The following is a 27,615-nucleotide window of genomic DNA, read 5'->3' on the forward strand; positions in this document are numbered from 1 at the left end:
GGAGGCGGGGCGTGGGGCTGGTTGAGGCTCTGGTGGGTAGGTGGGTTCAGACCGAGGGGACTACGGGTCGGCGTTGGGCTCAGTGGGCTCGAACAAAGGACTCTCGGCCAGGGACTCGGCGCAGTGCCTTCTGACGGGTAGCTGAGCGGCAGATCGCGGCTTCTCCGCCAACCAGTGCCCTCGCCGCGAGGTCCCAGTCGGCTTTACCTCGGTGCCCCACGGCCAGTCCCGCGGTGGGGGGCCCGGCGCAGCGGCACCTGCTGCTGAGGGACCCCGCGGCCCGCCAAGGTGCTCATGATGGGGCTGATCTTCGCGAAACTATGGAGCCTCTTCTGTAACCAAGGTGAGAAGGATGGAGCTGCGCAACGGCTCGAATCCGAGGCAGAGGGTCTAACCGCTGGAGGGGACAGCTGTCTGGGGGTTAGGACAAGGTAAGGCAGGGCCCTCGGTGGACACAAACGTTCTGAGACGCAGAGAAGCGACTTAGTCAAGGAGGTTGGGTAGAAACTCACTGTTATAGCTTGGAAGAAGGTGCAACTGATGGTTGCGAGAAACGGAATGATAGTTGCGAGAAATGGAAAGTCAGAACAGGGGGCATTTGGTGTCCTGGGATCCAAATCAAGAATTTGGAAATTTTACCGAAGGAAAGCGGAAAGCAACCTAATGATACCGGGAGACATTTGGAGGGCCTTTTCCTTTTCTAATTAAGTATCCTAAGTCTTGCCCCAGGATGTGTTCGCTCAGAAACCTATCAACTTAAAAAAACGTTACTAGTGCTGCTTTGTTTTTCGCCCTGTTCTTTTATCCAGTTCGCCGTCACGTTCTCTGTGATTTCGCCTGCTTTCCCGGACTTGGGAATGAATTGAGATACACGGGTTTCTAGAAATCTTCGTACTAAACCCTTTATTCCTTTCTTCGATATTGAAAAACTCAATGCTTTTGGTTCTATGGAGGATATTGCGTGTCCGTAATTAGTTTAGAAACTGGTTCTGAGATGTCTAAAAGTTGCAAATCCAAACGGCCAAGAAGTTGTAAAACCTGTTCTCAGAGTGAATAAGACGTGATGGCTTCTGAAGAGAATATACCCAGACAAAAGGGCCGGCTATAGGTAAAGTTTTAGGCATTCTTTTAACTGTTATCTCAGTAATTAAAACCATTCTAAAACATACGGGTTTTTTTTTTTTTTTTTTGCATTTAGCATCGGAACATAATAAAAGCCAGTGTTTTATGATAGTACAAGTCAATTATTGCTAATGTGATTCATTTTTTCTGTATTTAAGAAGTTAGGAGAATGAAATGACTTTATAGTCACTTGTTCTGTAGATCGATAAGAATACTAAAATATTCTTTTTCAAGGTTACAAGTTAATAAAGATGGATATATGCATACACATATACGTGTGTGTATAAACGCAATTACCGCAGGTTTCAAAGTGGCCAGAGTTTTAATTCCATATGGATATTATCCATAACTTTAATACATTATTTTTTCAGCAGTGTATGTTTTCTAATCCTCATTACATGAATTTACTATGTAAAGCAACATTTTAAGACATATTTAAAAGTATAGAGATTAATAATCACTTGCTATCTTTTCTCATAGTTAAAGAGTTTTCTGTGTGTGATTTGTCCCATCCCCTTTTCTCTCCTTTCTGTTTTATTACTGTGTTTATAATTTTTTTATAGATTTTTTTTGATGTGGACTATTTTTAAAGTCGTTATTGACGTTTTTACAGTATTGCTTCCCTTTTATGTTTGGTCCTGGGGCGTGTGGGACCTTAGCTCCCTGACGAGGGCTTGAACCCGCAGCCTCTGCATTGGAAGGTGAAGTCTTAACCACTGAACCACCAGGAAAGTCCCTGTTTATCATTTTTTTGAGGTTTCTTAATCAAACTAGGTTTCCCTGGTGGCTCAGAGGTTAAAGCGTCTGCCCTCAATGCGGGAGACCTGGGTTCTATCCCTGGGTTGGGAAGATCCCCCGGAGAAGGAAATGGCAACCCACTCCAGTATTCTTGCCTGGAGAATCCCGTGGATGGAGTAGACTACACAGTCCCCGGGGTCGCAAAGAGTCAGACGCGACTGAGCGACTTAACTAACTAACTAATCAGACTAGAAGGGTATGAAGAGGGAAAATTCAGATGATGAAAGGCATTCAATAGGCTATTTCTATAAGTCATAATTGTTTCATCCTTTTAAATCCCCATTATTATTTAGGAATTTTTCTTTTCCTTTAACTTCCTTGTTTAGAAAATTTAGAACTATGTAATGGTTATTCTGTCATTGTATTCATTCATACAACTAACATTTACTCATAGACCATAAAGCCAGACATGAGATTTAGGCATAGGAGAGACAAAGGTTAAAAATAAACAGAAAAGTTAAGGTAGTTACTTGCTCTCAAAGTACTCAAAAAAGATGCAGCATGGTAAATTATTTCACAGATAATGTAATAAAAGCATGGTGATGGTCACCGACAAGGAAGCAATAAATTTTTTCTCAGGTCGTTCCTAGAAGACATTACAGGAAAAGATATACTTGGACTTTAGTGATAAATAGGTGTTTACGAGGCCTGCTAAGCGGTCTGAGTGGAAGGACTGATATGCAAATAAGAGAGGAATGAGATAGTTGGATAAGTAGTTTTGTTTGGCTGTATCTTAGTTTGCCTGTGGGGGGAGTTAGAGGAGATGAAGTTGGAGAGGTAACCGGGAGAACCAGATCATAGAAGGCCTTGTGTGTAGACCTGCTAGCCATAGAGCCCTTCCAGAGTTTGGTCCTTGTATGTTATTTTTAGAGCAGGGGAATAATATGATCAGATTAGTACTTTAGTTCTGTATTTTTACTTTCTATTTCTATCATCTGACAATCTCAGCATTTTCCATTTTCACCACTATGACACATCAAGTGATACTCAAATCACTCAGTCTTGGTTGCATATTAGAATAATATGCCCAAGGCCCCACCTCAGACCAGTTGAATCAGAAAGGGGAGGAGTGGCCCTGGGCCTCAGTGCCAAGATGACTGGAATATAAAGAGGGAATTGAGGACTGTTTATCTTGCCTTAAATAGTCCTTTCCCTTATCTTTCTTCCAACGTTTGTTTCCTATAGTATTTTAGAGCACCAGGCATCTTCTCATAAATGTGATACCTTTCTGGGAATAAGTATACTAACAGCACGTTTGGCTAAACAAAGCTATGACAAAGTGCATGCTTAATCTCTGTGATTTTTGTGTTTCCTTATTTTAAGCTAGGAGACTGATTACTTCAATGCACTTATCAATGAAGGAAGTAATCTTTGTGGTGGTTTATGTGTTTTGTACAAGCATACCTCAGAGATAGTCTGAGTTCGGTTCCGGACTACCAGAATACGGCGAATATTGCAAAAAAGCCAGTTACACAGTTTTTTTGCTTTACCAATGCACATAAAAGTTATGTTTAGGCCATACTGTAGTCTATTAAATGTGCAATAGTATTATGTCTAAAAAACAATGTACAGATCCTAGTTTAATTATTGCTGAAAATTGCTAGCCATCATCTGATAGTGCAGGATTGCCACAAACCTTCAATTTGTAAAAAATGAAATACCTGTGAAGTGCAATAAAATGAGGTTACGCCTGTAGAAAATACATATGTTGATATCTGTCTTCAGATTCACCTCAGAAATTGAGCACTCTTTTTTTTTTTTTATTAAACTTTCTTAACTCTGTTAGACCTTGGTCTTTTTTTCTCTGTGTTGTCACCACTATACAGTTGGTCATCAGTTATTTCTTATTTTACTCAGAGTTAGGAATGAGTGGAATATGGTTTTAATTGTAGTTCATTTTCAGAACCAAAGAACAGTGACATTTTAATTTCATTAATTCATCATTTCCTTCTCATTGGTTAATTTCCTGCTATCATTTTGAGCAATGATAGCCAATTTGTATGCATTGTTACTGTTCACTTCTGATGGCTTACATCTGATGTCTCCTATTAGTGTTTTGCTCTTAATTCTGGATTTTTTGCTAGTTTGAAACACACCAGACTTAATTTATCACTATCTGCCCCATTTTCTAAAACCTGCTTTATCCATACCTTCAAATGGTTCAGATTTCTGATCAAATGTCATTCCTCAGAGAGCCCTTTTCTTCCCTGACCACTTTTACCCCAACATTCACTGTCTTTACCCTCCTTGTTTTTCTGAGTAACACTTATCACTCCCTGTAATCATATAAATTTAGTTGTTTACAGTACTTATCTGTTTCAGTAGAAATGAATTCCTTGAGGCATGAACTTTGTCTTGTTTGTTATTGTATCCCCAATACAAAAGAACTTTTGTTCAATTTTTTTTGTTTTGTTTTTCAAATAAAAATTTTATATCAAAGTAATACACTTTTTAAAAAGTTATATAGTTCTGAAGTCTGTAAATGATGTATTAGTCAAATCACATGTTTCTGAATAATATGCATATTCTGGATAACATGGAAATTTTAAACATAGTTTGGGGTTTTTAAAGAATTGAGGTATAATCAACACATAACATTATATTTGTTGCAGGTGTACTGATTATTTGTCTTATTGTGGTAGGAGAGAAATTAGTATTTTTATACCTTTTTCCCTCATTATCCTAGGATAGTATTTTGGGTTAATTTTTGTGACTGTAAAGTTTTGTTACTACTGAGTTGCAATATGCTATAATTATGTTTCCCTTTTTTCTACAGCTTTTCCCCCCCTTGAATAATCACATCTCATTGCCTTAGTTTTTTTTGTGCGTGCTGTGTGCTAAGTCGCTTCAGTTGTGTCTAACTCTTTGTGACCCCATGGACTGTAGCCCCCCAGGCTCCTTTGTCCATGAAATTTTCCAGGCAAGAACAGTAGAGTTTCTACATCACACCTATCATGATCTACTCTTCCTACTCGCCCCCTCAGTATTCCATCCTGCTCTTAGTTGGGCCTGTTTCTCATCTTTGACTGCTTGCTATACGACTATTCTGGACTTGTCTTTGCTACCATTCTAGGAATTTCCTTTGCTTTTCCATTTTATTAGAAATTTCTTTTTTTTTCTTATTTCCTGGCTGTACTCCTTGATGAAGTTCATCCTTCAGAAATTTCCTGCAAAGGTGTCCAAAGTGATAATTTTTTGTGTGTGATTCCAAATACCTGAAAATATCTTGGCCTGTCCTCATTTTTGATTTATACTTGGGCTGGATATAGAATTCCAAGTTGGAAAGCATTTCTTTCAGAATTTTGAAGGTATTACTGTCTTCCAGCTCCCAGTATTTTTCATTCTAGGAAATCTGTTTTCTTTCTTCTTAAATTTAGGATTTCTTCGTCTACTAATCTGTAAATCTTATTGGTCATATGGTACTAAATGTCCTTTCCATTTTTCTGTCTTTTGAGTGTGTATGTGTGAGTGCTGGGATATTTCTTTGTCTTCCAATCCTATTGTCTATTTTTAGCTGTTATATTTCTAATTTATAAAAACTTATTATTTGCTAAATGTTACTTTGTTGTTGTTCCTATGTCATTGCTTCACAGTGCTATGTCTTCCAAGTGTCTTAGGTTTGTTTCTGTTTCTATTTATTTTCTGTTTCTGTGTATTTACCCTGGAAGCTTTCCCTATAGAACTATTATAAGTAATTCCATTGCATGAATATACCACAGTCTGTTTATTCATTTGCATCATGTTGGGTTGTTAGATTGTTCTAAAGTGGTTTTACTTTTTTTTTTTTACTTTTACCAGCAACATTTGAGGCTTCTACTTGTTCCATATCTTTACCAACATTTGGTGTTGTCAGTATTTTAATTTTAGCTATTTTGTTGGGTGTGTAATGGTGTCTCATTTTAGTTTTAATTTGCATTTCTCTGATGACTTTAGATGGGGAAACAATGGAAACAGTGGCTGACTTTATTTTTCTGGGCTCCAAAATCACTGCAGATAGTGATTGCAGCCATGAAATTAAAAGATGCTTACTCCTTGGAAGGAAAGTTATGACCAACCTAGACAGCATATTAAAAAGCAGAGACATTACTTTGTCAACAAAGGTCTGTCTAGTCAAGGCTATGGTTTTTCCAGTAGTCATTGTATGGATGTGAGAGTTGGACTATAAAGAAAGCTGAGCGCCGAAGAATTGATGCTTTTGAACTGTGGTGTTGGAGAAGACTCTTGAGAGTCCCTTGGACTGCAAGGAAATCCAACCAGTCCATCCTAAAGGAGATCAGTCCTGGGTGTTCATTGGAAGGTCTGATGTTGAAGCTGAAACTCCAATACTTTGGCCACCTGATACAAAGAGCTGACTCATTGGAAAAGACCCTGATGCTGGGAAACATTGAGGGCAGGAGGAGAAGGGGATGACAGAGGATGAAATGGTTGGATGGCATCACCGACTCAATGGACATGGGTTTTGGTGGACTGCAGGAGTTGGTGATGGACAGGGAGGCCTGGCGTGCTGTGGTTCATGGGGTCGCAAAGAGTCGGACACGACTGAGTGACTGAACTGAATTGATGACTTTTGGGTATTAACACTTCTTTATGTGCTAACTCGGCGAAGGCAATGGCACCCCACTCCAGTACTCTTGCCTGGAAAATCCCATGGATGGAGAAGCCTGGTGGGCTGCCATCTATGGGGTCGCACAGAGTTGGACACGACTGAAGCCACTTAGCAGCAGCAGCAGCAGCAGCATGTGCTAAGTGGCCGTTTGTGTACTTTCTTTGCAAAATGTTTGAATCCTCTGCCCTGTCCCTTTTTTGGGGATCAAAAAACTTTTTATTTATCCTGGAATTGTACTTCCCAGGTGGTGCTTGTGGTAAAGAACCCTCCTGCCAATGCAGGAGAGGTAAGAAACATGGGTTCTATCCCTGGGTTGGGAAGATCCCCTGGAAGAGGGCATGGCAACCCACTCTAGTATTCTTACCTGGAGAATCTCATGGACAGAGGAGCCTGGTGGGCTACAGGTGGACACAACAGAAACGACTTAGCACGCATCCTGGAATTAAGTCTTCTGTCAGATGTGTTTTGTGAATATATCCACCCCTAACCACCCAGCCTATGACTTTTCTCTTAATTTTTAACTGAGATTTTTGCTGAGTGGAAGTTTTGGTTTTGGTGAAGTCTCATTTCTCTATATATTATTATTTAAGTGATTGTTACTTTCTATGTCCTGCTCCTTTCATCTAGAAGCTTTAGATTTGATGCTTTGGTCTGTAGCCATCTCTGTTTGGGGGTTGGGATTCATTATTTTATTTTATTTTTTTATGTGGATATTTGTCCCAGTAGGATTTCCTGAAGACTTTTTTACCCCAGTTGATTACTTTGGAGTCTTTATTGAAACAGAAATGTTTCTCATTTTTTAGTTACTCAGTGTCTTGACTCTTCCTGACCCAGGAATCCCGCATTGCAGGCAGATTCCTTACCCTCTGAGCCATCTGTTACCTTTAGACTTTCTCTTCTCTTGCAGTGACTTCACAATAAATTTTAAAGCTGGTATTACTCCCACCTTTGTTTTGTTAGATCTTTTCAAAGAAAAGGTTTTCATTTTCTCATTTGTTTCTTTGTTTCTGTTTCACTAATTCTTGTTTTTCATTTCCTCCCATCTACTTTGAGTTTCCTATCCTCCCCTCCCCCCACCTTCTTAAGGGTTGGGTGGATGCCACTCCAGTATTCTTGCCTAGAGAATCCTGTGGACAGAGGAGCCTGGTGGACTGCTGTCCATAGGGTTGCATAGAGTCGGACACGACTGAAGCAGCTTAGCATGCATGCATGCATTGGAGAAGGAAATGGCAACCCACTCCAGTATCCTTGCCTGGAGAATCCCAGGGACAGAGGAGCCTGGTGGGCTGCTGTCCATGGGGTCGCACAGAGTCAGACACAACTGAAGCAACTTAGCAGCAGCAGCAGCAGGGTGTCATTGTTTTTATGTCTTTCTCCTTTCATATATAAACATCTTAAAGCTATAAATGTTCCTCTTATGTACTGCCTGGCTTTATTCCACAGATTTTAATATATTGCATTCAGTTTTAAGAGAGGGTAAAATGTTCTCTTATATTTACCCACATTCCTGTTTTTCATGTTTTGAATTTCCATCTTGTATAATTTCCTTTCAGGCTAAAGGAACTACACTACCATTTTTGTAGTGTGGTTTTACTGGTGAATCAGTTCTCTTAGTTTTCTTTCATCTGCAAATGCCCGTTTTACCTTCATTCCTAAAGTGTATTTTTGCTGAAAATAGCATCTTGAGTGTTTTTTTTTTTTTTTTAACTTCATAGGCCTGTAATTTCTTAATCTATAAAATATGCAAGGTGGCCCAGGTCAGTATTTTTGTGCATTTTTGGAGACCTGGGTTCCTCAGATTTGCTGTGTAGGTAACACATTTGTTGATGAAGAGGTGGGAGAGAAGGAGCAGATAAAGCTATGGCGTTTATGATTCTGTAATAGTATACTTTGCCAACAAAGGTCCATCTAGTCAAGGCTATGGTTTTTCCAGTGGTCATGTATGGATGTGAGAAGTTGGACTGTGAAGAAAGCTGAGTGCTGAAGAATTGATGCTTTTGAACTGTGATGTTGGAGAAGACTCTTGAGAGTCCCTTGGACTGCAAGGAGATCCAACCAGTCCATTCTGAAGGAGATCAGTCCTGGGATTTCTTTGGAGGGAATGATGCTGAAGCTGAAACTCCAGTACTTTGTCCACATCATTCGAAGAGTTGACTCATTGGAAAAGACTCTGATGCTGGGAGGGACTGGGGGCAGGAGGAGAAGGGGATGAGAGAGGATGAGATGGCTGGATGGCATCATCAACTCGATGGACATGAGTCTGAGTGAACTCCGGGAGTTGGTGATGGACAGGGAGGCCTGGCGTGCTGCGATTCATGGGGTCTCAAAGAGTCAGACACAACTGAGCGACTGAACTGAACTGAATAGTATAATATAGGACAGGGTTTTTAATGGTTCTCCCTTTTGCCCTCTCCAGGAGGCAGGCTGTGTCTCATTGCTCTCCAGGCCTTCAGGTCTCAGGTTGTGACCCCATATCCGCTGACATTTTACTCCCTACCTATTGCAATAATGCAAACTTATTTTCTATACATGCAGTATTTTAAATTTCCAAGTCACTAAATTTTGGCGTGCTGCTGCTGCTGCTGTGTCGCTTCAGTCGTGTCTGACTCTGTGCGACCCCATAGACGGCAGCGTAGGGCATCTTTATTTGTGTAGTTACATAGTTGTTCACACTCTCTGTGTTCATAGAGGGCTTGTTCTCCTTATATGGCAATTTTAGTGCAGGTATTATGTATCTAGAAGATAGCAATCCCTATTTCATGATATTTAGGTGGCTATCTTTTGTCTTAAGATTAAAAATTGGTCATTTTATATATATTTTTTGGCGTTAGCCCATTTTCATTGTTTAATAGTCTATGCTAAAACTGTAAATTCTGTTTGTTATCCTTACAAATTGAGTATATAAAAATTTTTTTAGTTGGATAAAAGGAGAAATTTTTTTGTTGTTTCTTTTTCCTGCTTTTTTTTTTAAGTTCCTTTTTCATCATATTTTTCCTGTTAGCCATTTTACCCATATTTGTCTACAAGCCAGTGAGCGTACTAATTTTCTTTGAATCCTCATCCTGTATAGTCTTTATGTCTTCCTTGCTGGGGGGTTGGGAGGAGCCAGCTTTTAAGGAAATCCAAGAGAATAAACACCAAAGCCAAGCCCTGTTGAAAAACTTCTGTGCAAATACTTGGTCAAAATTAAACAAAAGCTCTATGATTGAGTATTTTCCTTCATTTAATACAAATAAACCTTCTTTGTGCTGGGCTCACATACCATGAGATGGTCTCTGTGGGCACCGTACTTCATTAGAAATCTCTTCCAGGAGACCAAGCTGCACCTCAACCCTCAACAAAGGTCTGAGAATAATGTTTCCAGTGCTACTCGTTGATGCATCTCCAGAACCCAAATGAGCTGGAAGAGATTTCTAGTGAAGTAGGATGCCCACAGAGACCATCTCACAGTGTGTGACACAGTTCTAACATGTTTGGATTCCTTGTCATTCTGATTGTTATGGCTTAACTCCAGAATTACTTGGTTTTCCACACACAACCATGCCTTTAAAACACACATTCCTTTCCCTAAGCATGGGCAGCCTATTACTCTATGACAACATGTTTTTTAAATAAATAATGCTATCCGGAAACATTGGCGAAAAGACAGTAAATCTTAATTTAATTACATATGTAAAGTCCATTTGAAATAAAGAATTTAGTGTTGTCCATGTTATGGTTTGCCCTCTTTAAGCTTAACTAAAAATTGACTTTTTTGGTATTCATGGAGAGTAGTTTGAAGAACTGGAAGATAAGAATATATGACTTACATATACATGTTGAGGAGAAGTTGCAGTTATAAAAATATACAATTGTATAATTTTCTCCTCATAACTTTAGAAATTTCAGTTTTAGTGAAATGGAAATCTCTACTCCCTGCTCTGTAAATAAAAATGACATTAAAATATTTCAAGTTCATCTCATAGGCAGCAGGTTGCAGTTCAACCTTTGGCATAAATCCTTTCTCACCTTAATTTGAGACTCACTTGAACCATAACTGATATATTTTGAAATTTTTTTTAGCATACTAGGTAAATAAATAATAAAAGCACATCTGTTTTAGTTAATTATGAAAGGCAAGGGAAATTGTTTTTAATCGAAGCTACTCTTACAGGAAATCACTGACAGTTATATAGCTTAGTCTCTTAGTTGATCTTTTGGGTTTCAGTACATAAAATAAGAACTGTCTATGGCTTGTTGATTATGCCTAACCAAAAAGACAGCAGTACAGAATAAACTCCCAGTACAGAACAAACAGATTTTGTGAGCATGAGGGCCCCTTTTTAACATCAGGTAACACCATACACTATGGTAGTTATGATGGTAGTTATGCTTTTGATATGTATTGATGTGAAAATTTGATAGAGCGCTGTGATTCAGTAGCTCCAAGAAACTAACACTTGATTAGTCTAGACACCCACTGGTGGACGTTTAAAGCAGTGTGTTAAATTTTTCTGCTATGCTAGGGAGAATATGTGTCACTTTCCGTATTTTTCTCAGTATTTCTTTGAGAACTGAATTAAGTCTTTGGTCATTGATATGCTCAAGTAGCAGCTAAACACAGCAGAGGCATTTGAAAGGAGGAGGAAGAATTATGGTTGTGCATAGAATACAAACAGCTTTTATTTTATACTTGTTTTTAGTAAATGCTCTTTGAACTTGAGTGTACTCTTATTATATAGATAGTTATAGAGATTTTTCAAAGAAAAGATTTAAAATAAACTTTTGGTTATTTCATGCTTTCAAAAAGCACTTAGCTGTTCTTTTACTAATGGTGCTTTATTATATAGACTCAATTTTCACTTCAGAAGATGTGTCTTAGTTTACCTGAAGGATAGATACACATCCCTTCATCATAAGACAGAGTTGAAATTTTATGTTTTGTCTTAATTGCTAGAATTCCATATCTTTGAGGGGGAAAGGAGTCTGAAAAGGTTAATCTTGATTAACTTTAAGTTAATTAAGCATTTGAAACTTTAATGAAGTTCATACTCCATCTACCTTCAGTGTTTTCTTTCCTAACAGTTTAAACTCAGGGCCAGTCTTTCAAAATGATGGGTTATTTATGAATTTACCATTACAAGTCTTCAGTACCATAATAGTGATTATAATACAACCGTAAAGCCAAGAGCAGGCATGTTTGCAAATGGCCCTGTGTGTTCTCTTGAATTGCTCAGTAATGATGGTATTATCGTTCCATACCCTTCTCCTGGCAGGAGTACTCAGGTTGAGTGCACCTTTACATTAGTGGCTTCTTCTCCTGTCCGCTAGGGCCACGTGGTCTCCAGATCCTGGGCAGGTGGAGTTTCCAGCTGTCACCAAAGTTTAGGATATCTGTTCCTCCACTAATAAGAGTGCTGTCACTCATGTACTGTTCTCAGGGACAGAAACAGGGCAACACTTCAAGATCGACTCCATTAGAAATTACGGGATACAAATCAAAAGCCAGAAAAAGAAAAAGAATGACAGTGAGTTAAGATAAGCAAACAAGTTGTGTTTCTTTTTTTAAAAAGTAACTCCTGCCATAGTGAAAATAGCCTTTCCAGAGGACCATGTCCTTTGTCTTGCAGTGCTATAGACAGCGCCCGTGTAGCATGCGGGTCATGAGAAGACAGAGACGTTTTGTGAATTATGGCTCCTCTTTTTGATGGGTGCAGTGTTGATACTATTTGAGTAGATGTATAATCAGAATTTTGACATTCATCAGAGGTTACCAAGAGCATCAGGGATCTGATATGAAATGTAGCAGATTCACTACATATGAGTTGATTATGTGGCTGTTCTTATGGCAACTTCCTTACGTACCCTGTTGAATTCACTGGTAACTTTTTAAACGTTCTGCCCTGGGAAAGAGGAATCATACATTCTGTATAGGTTAAAAGTCTAGCAAAGATGATATGTGAAGTATTTTCTGAATACTAAGGCAGTTCCCAAATATCTACTACTTAACAGAATAATTAGCTGGGCCTTAAAAATGTGTTATGAAAGAAATGGCACTTCTAACGCAAGGCACCTGAAGGAGGGAACTAAAGAGTTGTTTTTGTATGAAGAGTGGAAACAGTTGAAAAAGCATGAAAAACTCAGTAATTGCTTATTTGTCTGGAAATTAATGGTAGGAAAAAAGTCTAGTTGAAATTATGTGTCTTAAAAAAAAGAAATTATACATCTTATTATTGACAGGGAATACTGTTCAGTATTTTTGGATTTTTAAGTGGAAAGAAAAAAATATCTTGGTATGTGTAGGTGGGAAAACATCCGACTGTAAAAACAACTTGATAAAAAACTAATTTGATTGGTAGAGAGGGCAAGCAGTTGTGTACAGCGCTTTTTTTAAAACTTATATTCTAAGTCATACTATCTTGTCAAGATTACTATTTGGGTTTTCCCCCCAAACTAAGTGACAAAGTTCTCTTGTGCCTGCATCTTACCCATCTCCCAGATTCTTTTATAAGAGAGAGAAAATGTCATAACAGATTGCCTCACTTAAGGCAAGTAGTCTTGACATCATAAAGTTTTCTTTCTGTCTGTATCTTAATCCAGGAATAAATATCCAGTGAATGATTCTCATTAGAGAGCTACCTAATAATCATTGTTGAAAGCGTGTAATTGAAGTGCGCAGCAGTGTTAAATGTTTCTGGTTTGCTTTCTTTTTGTAGAACACAAAGTAATTATAGTGGGACTGGATAACGCAGGGAAAACCACCATTCTTTATCAATTGTAAGTATGGGTGTTTAATTAAACAGTTTTTATTTTCAATATTGGAGCTAATTTTGTATAATTAATAAGAATGAGATGCCATTATAAGGGGAAAACTTAAACATACAGTTTTGTATTTAGCCAAACACAAAATTTATTAAGCAGTTTTTAAGGTAAATTTGCTGTATGTTTGCTACAACGTTCAAAAACACTCATTTTTTTTTCCAGCCTTGAAAGAAAGAATTAATATTAAACTAAAAATAACTGAAGCACACATTCCTGTGAGGGAAGGATGGGATAAAGTACATTTTGCTGAGCTCGTCCCTCTCTGAAGTCCATGTGAATAGAATGATATATTGAAGCTATTATTGCTCTCCTGACTAAATAGCTCAGGAATTGTTTAACATACCCAGACTTGTCAAATCAAAAGAAATGAAGATCGCACCTGAAAATACTGCTTTAGCGGCTTGCAACAAGAGGCTCGAGACTTCCAGAGAAATACATTACTACTTTCAGGATATTTTAACAGCCCATCAATCCACTTGTCAGACTGCCTCCCATTATCCTCTCAGTGCCAGTGCAGTGATCCTTGTTAAACAGTGGGAATGGATCTGTGTCCCAGGCATTTTAACAAATAATTATAAAATACAGTGCTCCATTGTGTGCTTCTTGTCTCTTCCCGCCTCATCTTAAGTACATCAGCTGACAGCTCTCCAGAAATACTTCACTTAAGCAATGCTTAATGTTTTTTTTTCAGCTGCTTTGCTGAAAAGCTACCAACTTATGGCTTGTTGTTTCAGAGTTGAATAACTACTTGTTTTTCTTTAAAACATTTATCCATTGGTCGTTATGTAATTTACTATGCCTTAGCCTTTGGACTTTAGAAATAAACATTTCAGAAACCTGTCATCATTGTTGAAGTAATTTTGCATATAGCTTCAAAAATACATACATTAAACCCAAGGGAGAATTACAAGCTTCTTCCAACATAGTACTGACATATTATAGGCAGATAAATTTTGTTGAATTAATTGATTAATATAGCTTAACTGATGATTATGATAATACACGTGATATGAGCATCATTGTATTTTCATTTTCCCATAGACTGTAGTTTTGGTTAATAGACATCTAGTAATCTTTATGGTTAAGCCAAGTGTTAGCTTTCTCATGTAGACAGTCTTTAAAATGATCTCAAGCCCTTGTAGCTCAGTTGGTAAAGAATCTGTCCACAATGCAGGAGACCCGGGTTTAATCTCTGGGTGGGTAAGATCCCCTGGAGAAGGAAGTGGCAACCCACTCCAGTATTCTTGCCTGGAGAATCCCATGGACAGAGCAGCCTGCCAGACTACAATCTGTGGGGTCGCAAGAGTCAGACATGACTTAGTGACTAAACAACCGCCATACTCGAGCCCAGAGCAGGATGGCATATCGACTGTAGTTTTAGTTAGTAGACATCCAGTAATCTTTATGGCTGAACCAAGTGTCAGTTTTCTCACGTAGACAGTTTTTAAAAAGTGATAGCCTACTTACTATTCATTGGTTACTACTTTACAAGTATAGATGACACAGTCACCTAGAAATTTGCTCTTTCAGCATAGGGGATTGGTTCTGCTCTAACTGATAAGAGGACATGGGACTATTGGAATTCTGGCCACAAAAATGCCCTCTCACTCCACACAGTTCTGTCCAGATCAAGCCTGTAGTTTATTCTATTAAAAGAACCAAAAAGCATTCCTTCAGTTGTTGTTTGTCTAGGTATTTGTTTGCACAAATGTTCTGCAAGGTTGAACAGTGATTTTGTTGCTAGTGATTACCATCATTGGTGCAAGTAAAAAAGGTTGATTCATATGAAAATACAGAGATAACAGTTGCTTTGGGTTCTCAAGATTTACAAGAGTTTTTATGGTATCTGTCTTTTAACAGCTTAATGAATGAAGTGGTTCATACATCTCCAACCATAGGAAGCAATGTTGAAGAAATAGTTGTGAAGAACACTCATTTTCTTATGTGGGATATTGGTGGTCAAGAGTCACTTCGATCATCCTGGAACACGTATTACTCAAATACAGAGGTATACTGAGGTTACTTCTGAATTTGAATGAGAAGAACCAAAGAGTAAACCCAGAAAACAGATAGGCTATACAGAAGGCATAGTCACAGTTCCCTTTTAATAAGATTCTTTTTCTGTAAGGAATTGGAGGTTTTCAAATTAAAGAGGAAAGGCAAGTCGGGAGAATAATGGGAGCTATTACTAGTGGAGTGCTTACTGTTGTCTGGCTCTCTAAATTCATCCTTAGGCTAATACTGTAGTATCTCCATTGCTGGAGGAAGTGGACACCAGGATAAACTATATAACCTTTCCCAGCCTTACAAGAGGCTGTGGGTAGGGGGGAATACAATACTTTAAGCATAATTTAATACAGGATTTTTAAATCACATGAATTGAACATTCACATTTTTGGTGAGATTATATTTTAAATAAAAAGCAGATGATTTGCAAGCCATCCTCCCAGCATTCACTATCACTTATTTCATTATTTGAGTCAACCCAGGAAGCAAATCTGGAATATCTTTTATATTTGTGTTTATTTAATCTTTTTAGAGGCAAATTCTTTAAAAAAATAATAAGTGCAGTGCTATTGAGACAGGTTTATCTTCAGGAATACTAATGCGCAATTGCATCTATAGTTTTTCTTTACAAAGAGGTACACTAAACCAGTTACTTTTTCTGTAATGAAACCTTAAAAATTGACTTTTTTTTTTGAGAAGGAGTTGCAGAGGAGGTGGGAGTATTGATGCAAAGAATTTTTGGTGAATAACTTGTCTTTTAAAATTAAAAAAAAATAATAGCCTATGTGTATGTGTATATATATTCTAGTGCAGTGTGTGACTGGTCAAACCATGATGGCATATCATAGGTACTTAGCAGTTGTAGTAGTGCTTAATTATTTTTATTTGCAAGGGGAGGATAGGTTGATAAGCTAGTATTTATGGTTATAGGTTAGTTTAGTATATATTTCTACATAACATAGCAAAATAACATTCTGAAACTAAAACGTGTTAGAATAAGGGAAGAACATTTTAATATAGCTGTAATTTCTTCACAGCTCGCAGTTAACTCCAAGTCTGAAAGGAGCAGTTACCTTTGGTGAATAGATCAAAGTTGGTTCCAGCTGATTCATACGTATTGATAACATTCCTAAATGGTAGTTTTTCAATTTGTTAACACAAAAGGACTTCACATTGGTCCAGAGAGACATACATTATTAGTGACTCCACTTACATGAATTGTCCTTAGAAACTATTTCTACAAGAATATCAGAATTACTACAGAGAACTTTTTGACCTTCCAGGTAGCACAGTAGCATAGCACATAGCATTTGCAGCCTTAGATTCTTAGGTAGAGATTTTATCTACATAGTGATTTTTGTTCACTTTGTTCACCCTTCTTATCTTGCTGCTTAAATTCTTTATATAGAGGCATCATTTAAAAGCTGAAATGTCACCATACAGTAAGTTACACAGTCATTGACTAATTTCTGACACCTTCCGTCTTTAACTTAGGAGAAGGCAATGGCACCCCACTCCAGTACTCTTGCCTGGAAAATCCCATGGACGGAGGAGCCTGGTAGGCTGCAGTCCATGGGGTCGCTAAGAGTTGGATATGACTGAGCGATGTCACTTTCACTTTTCACTTTCATGCATTGGAGAAGGAAATGGCAACCCACTCCAGTGTTCTTGCCTGGAGAATCCCAGGGATGGCGGAGCCTGGTGGGCTGCCGGCCATGGGGTTGCAGAGTCGGACACGACTGAAGCGACTTAGCAGCAGCAGCAGCAGTCCGTCTTTAACTTACAGAGTTACTTCCCCGTATTCTGTCTATTCTGACTTGGCCATATTTCTTACATTTATCCCCTGTTTTTAGATTTCCTTTTATCTCTTTATAAGCTCTTGTTAGTTTGTGCTCGGATTGCTCTATTTGTTTCTTTCCCCTAATTGTAGGGTCATTTGGACAATATGACCTACCCTTCCTGTGTATTTGACTCATCTTCTATAAGCCTCAAAATGTTTAGTCTCATTTCTTTTTCTTCTGTATAAGATGTTCAGTTTAGTTTCTCATTGTATCTTATTTTTCTTATCAAAGATGCTTTATTTTGAAAATGTAACATACCTTTCTTTATTTACACCATTATCAATAGCTTTCTCCTGTTAGAGTATTAGTAACATCCAAGTGTGTATATATATTTCCATTTAACACATTTTTCTTGCCCTTCTATTGTTGATATTTTACATAAAATTTTTTTAAGTTTTAGTGTGAGTTATTTAAATTACTGGGACTTTTTTTAAAGACTGTGGCTTTCTTTTTTAAAAACACCTTTTACTACTTGAATTTTAAAATAAATCTTAGTATATATATTAAGGGCATATTATATCTTTAAATATCACTTTTAAAAAATAAACTCCAGCATGGTTTTTATTTGTTGAAGTTGTGAGTTATTTTTCATATTGACATTTGGATTTTACTGCTTGATGTAATTCAGTATAATACAAATTCTTTATGATGAAAAAGACCAGTTTTATAGTGATGATGTTGCCATAGTAGAAAGTACTTCTAGCACTTAGAGTAGTTTTGCAGAAAACATGAACATCTCATTCAATTTTCTTTCTTTTTACTTGTCTTCTAGTTCATCATTCTTGTGGTTGATAGCATTGACAGGGAACGACTAGCTATTACGAAAGAAGAATTATACAGAATGTTGGCTCACGAGGTAAATTTTGAAAACAAACGTAAATGGAGTAAGGTATCCAATACTGCTTTTGTGTTTTCACAAAGATTAATGTGCTCTGCTGTTGGTTATTTCTTCGTTAACAAAGTTTTATATATCAAACTGATGAAAGTCGTGAAGTCAAAAAATTTTAATACTTTATCAAACTTAAGAAAACCTTACACATTAATCTGGAGACTGATGCTGTTAATTGAAAACAGTTTTCACAGTTAAAACTACTTGTTCATACCTTAAAAAGTCTGATAAATTGTGGCAAGAGAATGGAAAATTTAAGATCTTTTCATCTCTGCAGTGTATAATGGGTTACCCTGGTGGCTCGGTGGTAAAGAACCCTTCTGCCAATGCAGGAGGTGAAGGTTAATCTCTGGGTCAGGAAGATCCCCTGGCAGAGGAAATGGCAGCCCAATCCAGTATTCTTGGCTGGAAAATCCCATGGACAAAGGAACCTGGCAGGCTACAATCCATGGGGTCGCTTAATTCTAAATAGTTCATAAATACAAAAGACTTAGAAAGTAAAACATTTATGTAGCTACCACTCAATATATGATGTTAAATACCTTATGAGATCTCTCCAATCTGATTTTCTTCCCTTCTGTCTGAGAGGATCCTGAAAGATTACACCATCCTAAAAGTAGTGAATATTATGCATATTATTACTGTGCACATTATTACTACAATTTTATGTACCCATCAACAACTATATAGTGTTTTACTCTAAGTATATATACCACACTTCATCTGTTCTTGTCTTAATGAACACTAAAGTTACTTCCAGTGTTCCCAGTTCTGCAGTGAACATTAATCAATGAGCTTTGGTTGGACAGATTAATTAGTAGTATTGCCCAACCCTCACCTTCAGTACGCTCCTTTAAATTCTGGAGAGATTCTATAGTATACTGTATTGACCTACTAGAATATTGCTCAGATAATTTTAAGTCATTATTTCAGATTCAGGTTTATTTTACTTTTAGCTTGACCCATTTGGCCCAACAACAGAAAAATAACTTTTAATATCTAGCTTATATTAGTTTAATGTGTTTTTTAGAGTGAATCATTAAGTCATGGTTCTTTGAGGTCATTTTTTATTTCAACAAAACTTTTAAATGATTAGTGCCTGATTATTTTAAAGTACAGAGATTTCATTAGAATTGTTCCGTAGGGCCTATTCTACCCTCCTGCTTCATTAGTTTTATTTTGAATTGTGATATTTGATGTATTATAAGTATTTCATTGGGGGAGAATAGATGCATGTATATATATAGCTGAGTTCCTTTGCTGTCCACCTGAAACTATCACAGCATTATTAATTGCCTATACTCCAATATAAAATTAAAACATTAATAAAAGATTCATGTTGATTGCAGGATTTACGGAAGGCCGCAGTCCTTATCTTTGCCAATAAACAGGATATGAAAGGGTGTATGACAGCAGCTGAAATCTCTAAATACCTCACCCTCAGCTCAATTAAGGATCATCCATGGCACATTCAGTCCTGCTGTGCTTTAACAGGAGAGGGGTGAGTGTGTGACTTCTTTCAGATTTCTCGCAAGTGTTTTCCACCAACTTGCTTTCTTATTTGAATCCTTTTCCATTTTTGTTCTTATGGTGTCTCAGGTTGAATAATTTTACTCAATTGCTACTGTTAAATTACAGTTTAACTAAGTTACCAACAATTTTTTTTTGTAACTTTTAGTATAAATGGAATGTTTTACCAAAAAAGGGCAAGAACAAACTTTTGAAGAAAGTTTTTACAATCTAGATTTTCAGTTGTTGTTCATTTCTTGTGTCATTGATTAACTGGGAGAAAACTAATGTAACCGGAATAAAAGAGGAGACGTCAAAGAAATTAAGTCTAAACTCCCAGCTTTCGACAAGAGCGCATCTCTTTCTTATCAGGAGTCATTTTGGGAGGCACACTTGTAAACAATGAACAATTAAGAACAATCCATTCTAATGTATTTCTCCTTTTCTAAGAACGTACATTTGGACATAGTAGACTGAGGAGAACCCATTGTATTATATATGGCCTACCCAGTTTATTTCTAGGAACTTATTTATCCTCAAATCAAACTGACCTTCTCATTATTTCTCATACTAGAAATGACTTGTAATATAGTAGCTATATGTTGATGTTTGGACCTATACTTGTTAAAGTATACTTATGCTATGCTATGCTAAGTCGCTTCAGTCGTGTCCGACTCTGTGCGACCCCATAGACGGCAGCCCACCAGGCTCTGTTGTCCCTGGGATTCTCCAGGCGAGAACACTGGAGTGGGTTGCCGTTTCCTTCTCCAGTGCATGAAAAGAGAAAAGTGAAACTGAAGTCGCTCAGTCGTATCCGACTTTTAGCGACCATGGACTGCAGCCTACCAGGCTCCTCCGTCCATGGGATTTTCCAGGCAAGAGTACTGGAGTGGGGTGCCATTGCCTTCTCCGAAAGTATACTTACAGTAGACTTAAAGGATGCTTTCAGTTTTTAATATATAGTTTTTTTATTTTGAAAAGACTTTTGCTTTCTGTTTCAGGTTATGCCAAGGTCTAGAGTGGATGACCTCCCGGATTGGTGTGAGATAACTTTTTTGCTCGAAAGAGACTCTATTTATTCTGTGACATGAACCTAGTACATTTGGCTGCTAAAGCAGCAGCATGTTTAATTAATTTATAACAACACAAACCTCTGTGAGCAACACTTGAATCAAGTGCAGCTGAACTGGAACATAAAAGATTTTTTCTTAACTTTTTTTTAATGCACTAATCTTCAGTTGGATAAACATAATGTATAACTGTTTTCAGCAACAGAATTCTTCAGACTGCTTATTCTAATTATTCAACGACTGCCTTTTAAGAAATATTTGTCATATGTTTAATGTTTTCTGAAGTATTGTAATGACTTTAATGACCAGTTTCTTTTCATTTCTTGACTGCTCCCTCCCCCTACCAGATAATTACCAGTTGTGGAACTTGTCAGGTACTGTTTGCAAACTTATCTAGCACTAAATATTTGCTCCCTCTGTAAACCACTTACTTTTGGACAGAACTTTATTATAGAGAAAGAAATATGCCTAAAAGATATATATTTAAGGAGTGGATGAACATCATGAGACCTGCCTTTTAAATGAGTTGCTTTACCCCACATTATTACAAGTCATGGAATAATTTTAAGTTTCTATTAGCATCTCAATTAAGAAGGCTGTTTATCTTAGAAGAATTAAGTTCAGTTTTCAGCCTACAAGACGGGATTGGTTTTGGTTAAAAACTAATAATAGTAAAATATTTATTTCAAAGCCCAACTTCAATAGTAAATACTTTGATTAAATATGGTATTTTTAAGAATGTCACATTATTCAACGCATATATAACTATCAGAAATTACTAAAGTATACCAGCACTGAAAATATAACAAGGCACTTGAAATATATTTTTACTATCAATTACAAACAACTTTATTATCAGAAAAAAGTTAACTGTTTCATTTGCAAGGGTACCACATCTGCTTTGGGCAATAGCTAAAAAGCAGAATAATAAACAGTTCATTTTATTTCTTAGGATTTCAAATTGTGTGATAGCATCTCTACCACCAGCAGTATATTACTTAAAAAATCCATGTCTTTGCTTAAATCTGTTGTGGTGTAATAGGCTTGAAACGATTAACATTTGTGTAATTATGCCTCGTGTTCTAAAATCTTTTACTAGATTATAGGAAACTGCTGAACTTGAGCGTGGCTTTTAGAATATTACTATGAAACTCAAGTTTAATACACTAACAACTTAAACAAATTTTTGCTAGTTAAAAACTCATAATCTAGCAAAAGTTTATTTTATTGAATAACATTAAAACATTTTTAAGGCAGTGTCTAATATGAACAGTAATCTAAATAGTACATACCTTAAGGGGGGGGGGAAGTATTGTAGTTTTGCTTCTCTTTATTTCAAATGTGCGCTTTTGCTATAATGAAAGGGACAAAACACATACATAGAGAATAATACTTTATTTTTGCAGTATTCTTTCATTTGGGTCAAAAATAGGATTCAGTGTTCATAAAAATATCAATACCTATTCAAAAGCGATATTTTAATATTTTTACTGTAGGTTGTTTAAATTTTGCTGTTTTCAGGTATACTGGATTTATTATACTTAGTCTAAATAATTTAGTTGAATGTGGTGACATTTTTCTGATTCCTATTTAGTGGTAGTACTCCCTGGAACTGGAAATCACCAGAGGAAAACTCTCTGGGCTTTGGGACCTAGTTGTTCATTAACCTTGTTTTCAACCTTTTTCTTAAGTGATACTGTACCAGGTAGAGGGAAATTTTGTTTTTAATATAATGTATAGTCAGGAACAGGAGAGAAAAGTAGACAAGAATCAATACGGTATGTATGTGGGGTAGAGTAGGGGCAGGAGAAATTATGAAAATCTGTTTACCTAAAGCACACTTGGCCAGAATTTCTATCATGGGTTGTATAGTTTAGCCATGAATACTGGGGATAATTCTCTGAATTCTTTCCTGAGAAAAATCATATTTAATACTCCTGTATTTGTTCTTATTGTGATATCTTTCTTCTTGTATCTAATAAGATTGGCTGGCTCCATTTTCTTCTATCAAATTATATGGTTATTTTTTTGTATTACCACATCAGCATTATACTGAAAGTGTTAATAGTCGATTGTATTTTGTCAGACTACTAGTGTAGACTCAAGTTTTCTATTTGATCTTTAAAATACAATTTGTTTTATTTTCTAAATGCTTTAAAAAAATATTTGTTGGTTCTGGATTAGAAATTGTTAGCTGTGTGTTGAAGATGAAATAGATGTCCAGCTAGTTTTGTGCCAACGATTGGGAAAAGTTCAATTAGAAAATTCATGTAAGACTTTTTAAGTTTTTTTTTATGGGTTCTCATTAGATATTTCCTCTTATAGTAATATGAAAACTGATTATCCTTTACTCCAAGAGAATGTTTTGACCTAAGCACGTATTTAACATTGAAACATTGATTCTGAAATTTATTGAAAATCAGTCAACTATAAGATACTGTCTGATAAAAAAATGTAAATTGTGATTAGTGCCTTTATCTGAATTTTGAGATAAGTTCTCAATTTTGTATTATACCTGTTCTTTAGAAGTCATAATTGCAGCTCATTATTAATTTAACAATAGTTCAGGTTTCACCCTCCCCGTCAATCCCTTAGTTGCCTAGCAAAATGTCTAATAAGTGGTAGAAGGCAGGGGGACCCACCCATGTTACTTCTGGGAGATTATTCTACATATTTATTTTTAATTTGAGATAAAGAAACTAAACAAATCTTTGGTTATAACTAAAATGTAACTGTTACCCTTGTAAGTTCAAGGCATTTTTCTTAATTTTGAACATGTTGCATTCTTCCTGTTTAAACCCATCTTTCTTATCAAAGTCCATTTGAGAACTTTTAGAATTAATAAGCCTTTTTATATGGGAACACAGCTGTGTATTGTTAATGTAATTTAATTCCTTAAAATTTGAAATAGTATATCTATAATCTATTAAATAACACGATTAAGTACACATTTTTGCTTTTAGGTTCTTTGTTAGTATACTTAAAGGTATAATTTTATTCTAGCTTCACTAGAGGAATGATGATAAATTGAAATTTCATTGTTAAAAATTATTTTTTAAATGGATGCTACTCTTGTAACCATAGTCATTTTGATTAAGCATAAATAACTTTCATTATCTTTAGCATAAAGAGAAAACAATTATTTTCCTATGGAAACCAAGAGTGATATAGGCAGTGCTGTAAACATTATTCTCGGAAGAGTGATGGGGAGCCACAAAGCAAAGAAAATTTTAAAACAATAAAAGCTTTATTTTTAAAAAAGTATTTTTGATGTAGTATCTTAGGATGAATTATAAATGGATTTGTCTCTGCCTAGAGTTCATTGAATTCTTAACTATATAAAAGAATACCAGTTGATAAAACATACTGGTATTATACCTAGAATAGATTAATTCCCTTGATATTTATCTTTGAAGACCAACTTTCTGAGCCTAACTATGGCTTTGAATCCAAAACATATTTCATACCTAGTTCAGTTCTAAAGGATCTTTTTTATCTTGTCAGGGTATGGTCACTTCACAATATAGCATGATGGCTTGTAGCTAGTAGAATGTAGGGCTGGCTATCTAAAGAAGTGGATTTGAATCTGTTTGGCTGTGACCTGTGTGACCTTGGACAATTACTATTGTTCCTGGCCTTCTTACTATTTTTCCCATACTGAAGAAAACTAGAGCAGCAGTACAACTTTTGGTTTTAAAATTCTGAAAGTTTATATACTACTATTAAAAACTGAAGGAAGAAAAAAACACCCAAAACACAGAAACAAAAAAGAAGCAAACCAGATGGAGGAAGGACATGTAACATGAAATCAAATCTATTATTTGATTCCCACCTTATTATCATTTCGTTTAGTATATCAATACAATCAAATAAGAAAGCAAAGAATCAGCTAGTAACTGCCACTCCACTTAAACTGAGCTAATAGTTAATGAAAATGCAAAAGAGAAAATAAGCCACATATTGCTAAGAAGATATTTAAGCTATTTACAAAACACTATACTGGGAAGTGCTCTCTTCTAGAAAATATCTTGCTTATTTTCCTGGCTTTTACTAATTGGATGGAAGTGGTTAGTTTGTTCAGAGCTTATTGGCTTTAGAGGATTACCCCAAACTCCAGTTCTGTGTTGATTTTCCAGTACTGAAAGGATAGTGCAGCCAGGATTGTCAATATTTTACAAATATCATAAATCTGTAAGTAGTTTAGATTCAAAGTCAGTTTTTTCAGTAATGTCTCATCCTTATTCATTTAGCATTACTGTGAAGACTGGCATCTAAAAGCCAGGTCCCCAAAAAGTACTTTTTAAGAGTTTCAGTTAACCAGAGTTATACAGAGAAGGCCAATTAAAAAAAAAAATTTTTTTTTAAGCTGCTTTGTATTAAATTCAAGATAGAAAAAATATTGTGTTTCATCACAGACCTAAAATCAGCTTTAAATATATGAAGTCTTGTGAGATGTTTGAGAAATGTTAGAGGTTTAGAAGCATGTGTAGAAACAAAAGTCAAAAAACTTGATAATGTGAGGTTAAAATCTTCAATAGAAAATTTGAATGAAAACAGTGAATTGCCCCCATTCAAAGCACTTAAAACTACTAGAAAATTCAGTCTTACTGTAGAACCAGATGGCCTATATTATTATTTATGTGACCAAAGGATTGAAGACTGATTGGGTTTCTAGAATTTGAGAGTATAGTCACAAAAAGCCCCTTTTGCATTTTTATAAACCAGTAGTCTGCCCCCGCCCCCACCTAGAAATGGAAAAATAATGTGCTATGCATGTCTTCTGGAATTGAAAACAAAATTCTAGAAGAATAGAAATGTTCTCTTGCACAAACTTGTAAAATTTTAATTTAAAAATTACCTCAGTTTTCAGTCCATATGGTGTTGTCCTCCAGTTTGTGTGATGTGGCACCCCAAACTGTACTGAAATAGGCAGGTTTCACAGCCAAGGGAGAACGTTCCTCAAAGACTGTTTTCTTTTAGTCTAGTTTACCACCAGCAGGACTCATGTGGAGCAGATCCATATACTGTTCATTAAAGCACATGGACAAGTGCTTAGTCAATATTTAATCTGTTTAATTAAAACCAAGTAAGGGAAAGGAAAAACCTTAAAATTTAATTGATTTTTATTATACTGTGAATATATTTCCATCAGTGTTGGTAAGATATCAAATGACTATCAGTTGATGTTGGTTATATATCATTTATTTGTTATCTTTTGGCCATATTCATAAGAGAATATAATCGTTGTAATCTTACATTTTCCTTTAGGAAATTCAGGGACTCTACAGCCCCTATTTTGTTCTCTTGGAGTAAACTATTCAGTGTAGTTATGAAAACTTTTCATTTTGATTTTTCTTAAAAGTTGAGCTGCTGTTTCATTAAAAGTGTGAAATAAAATAATGGTTATGATTTTTTTCCATTATGTAATTATTATAAATTTTACCTTATTGATCACTGTACAGAGGATGGTTAAAAAAACAAAAAATAAAGCTGAGAATCATTGCAGCCTTGCTTTGTGTTAGTTCTGATCAGAATATCATGATTATAATTGCACGTTGCCATCTTAACATAAATTGGTGCTTTAGAGCATGAAAGAGGAAACAGCAGGCCCTATATAATACACTTCTTGCCTCAGAATGTAAAACTACATTAAAGTGTCTGTATATTTATGTTCATTTCTTAAGATTTAAATATAAATTGTTACCCATGAAGCTTCAGGCTTTCTGCAAACACTGTAACAATATATTAGCTAATCAGCTTGGTAAAATGAAGATGGTGTTAATAAGGCCAAAATTATGAATTGGATCTCTCTGGGGGTCCACTGGTATTATACAGAGGAAAAAAATGTCTTTCATGCCACAAACTGTGCTTCTTAATCCCAACCAAACAACTGAGATGTGTGCTATTGGTGCAGTATATAAGCATTCATAGAATTAAAAGAGCAAATTAATTATTGAATGCACTCACATCATCACTTCTTGAAAGTGGTTCAAAACATGTTCTTCTAGTGGTGGGGTTGTTTTAAAGACATGTTTTAACTTTTTAATAGTTTTATTACTGTCGTAAAATGCTTCGATATGTTAAGTTTAGGTTACTGGTACTCATGACTTACTGCTTGCATGCCTACTTATCCAAGTGAAAGGATGCTGTTTGCTCTGGAATGTTCATCTTTTAGACAGGTTTTGGCTCATTTGCAATCATGGTGCAATACAGTGTAACATTGTTTTCAGTCAACAGTTTTATTTTTGTCATAATAAATAATTACTTTTCCAATATGACATGAACCCAGTGTTGTTGTTGTTTTTAAGATAAAATTTTAACAGTTTTGCTGCAAGTGATAGAAACTCACCTAAGCAACGTAGAGGAATTTTATAATTAAAAATGAGGTGCTGGTGCAACTGCTGAGCCCACATGCCACAACTCCTGAACCCCGAGCACCTAGAGCTCATGCTCCACAACTGAGAAGCCACCATAATGAGAAGCCCATGCGCTGCAACTGGAGAAAGCCTGCACACAGCAACAAAGACCCAGCATAACCAAAAAAAACCAAAACAATGAGGTGGTAGGCTCTCACAGAACCCAAGGTCAGAAATACACTTGGACTTCTAGAACAGCCTGGGACTGGAGACCGAGAAACACTGAGGAGAAACCAAGAGCTTGCCTTTCTCTTACTTTTCTTTCTCAAATCCACTTCTAGACGGGATTTTTCTGTTTCCTAGTCCCATGCCATATAATGTCCAAGTTTATAATAGCTCCCATAGTTTTATCTTTATGAAACAGAGACATTAGATTATCATTGTTGTTCAGTTACTAAGTCATGTCCAACTCTTTGCAACTCTATGGGCTGCAGTATACTAGGCTTCCCTGTCCTTGACTATATCCTGGAGTTTTCCCAAACTCATGTTCATCCTCTGTCACCCCCTTCTCTTGCCCTCAGTTTTTCCCAGTATCAGGGTTTTTTCCAATGAGTTG

General features: G+C 36.3%; 1 protein-coding gene across 1 annotated transcript; it reads left to right on the plus strand.

Annotated features, from left to right (window-relative positions):
- On the plus strand, positions 1–26,921 carry ARL5B (ARF like GTPase 5B). Its single transcript, XM_070380980.1, has 6 exons — positions 1–343; positions 13,222–13,282; positions 15,188–15,335; positions 17,948–18,031; positions 19,414–19,565; positions 20,575–26,921. The coding sequence occupies exons 1-6, from the start codon at positions 295–297 to the stop codon at positions 20,621–20,623; spliced, it is 543 nt and encodes a 180-aa protein (XP_070237081.1). The 5' UTR covers positions 1–294; the 3' UTR covers positions 20,624–26,921.
- Positions 26,922–27,615: the final 694 nt, after the last annotated feature.

Source organism: Bos mutus, chromosome 13, assembly GCF_027580195.1.
Source record: "Bos mutus isolate GX-2022 chromosome 13, NWIPB_WYAK_1.1, whole genome shotgun sequence".
In the NCBI taxonomy this organism is placed as follows: Eukaryota; Metazoa; Chordata; class Mammalia; order Artiodactyla; family Bovidae; genus Bos; species Bos mutus.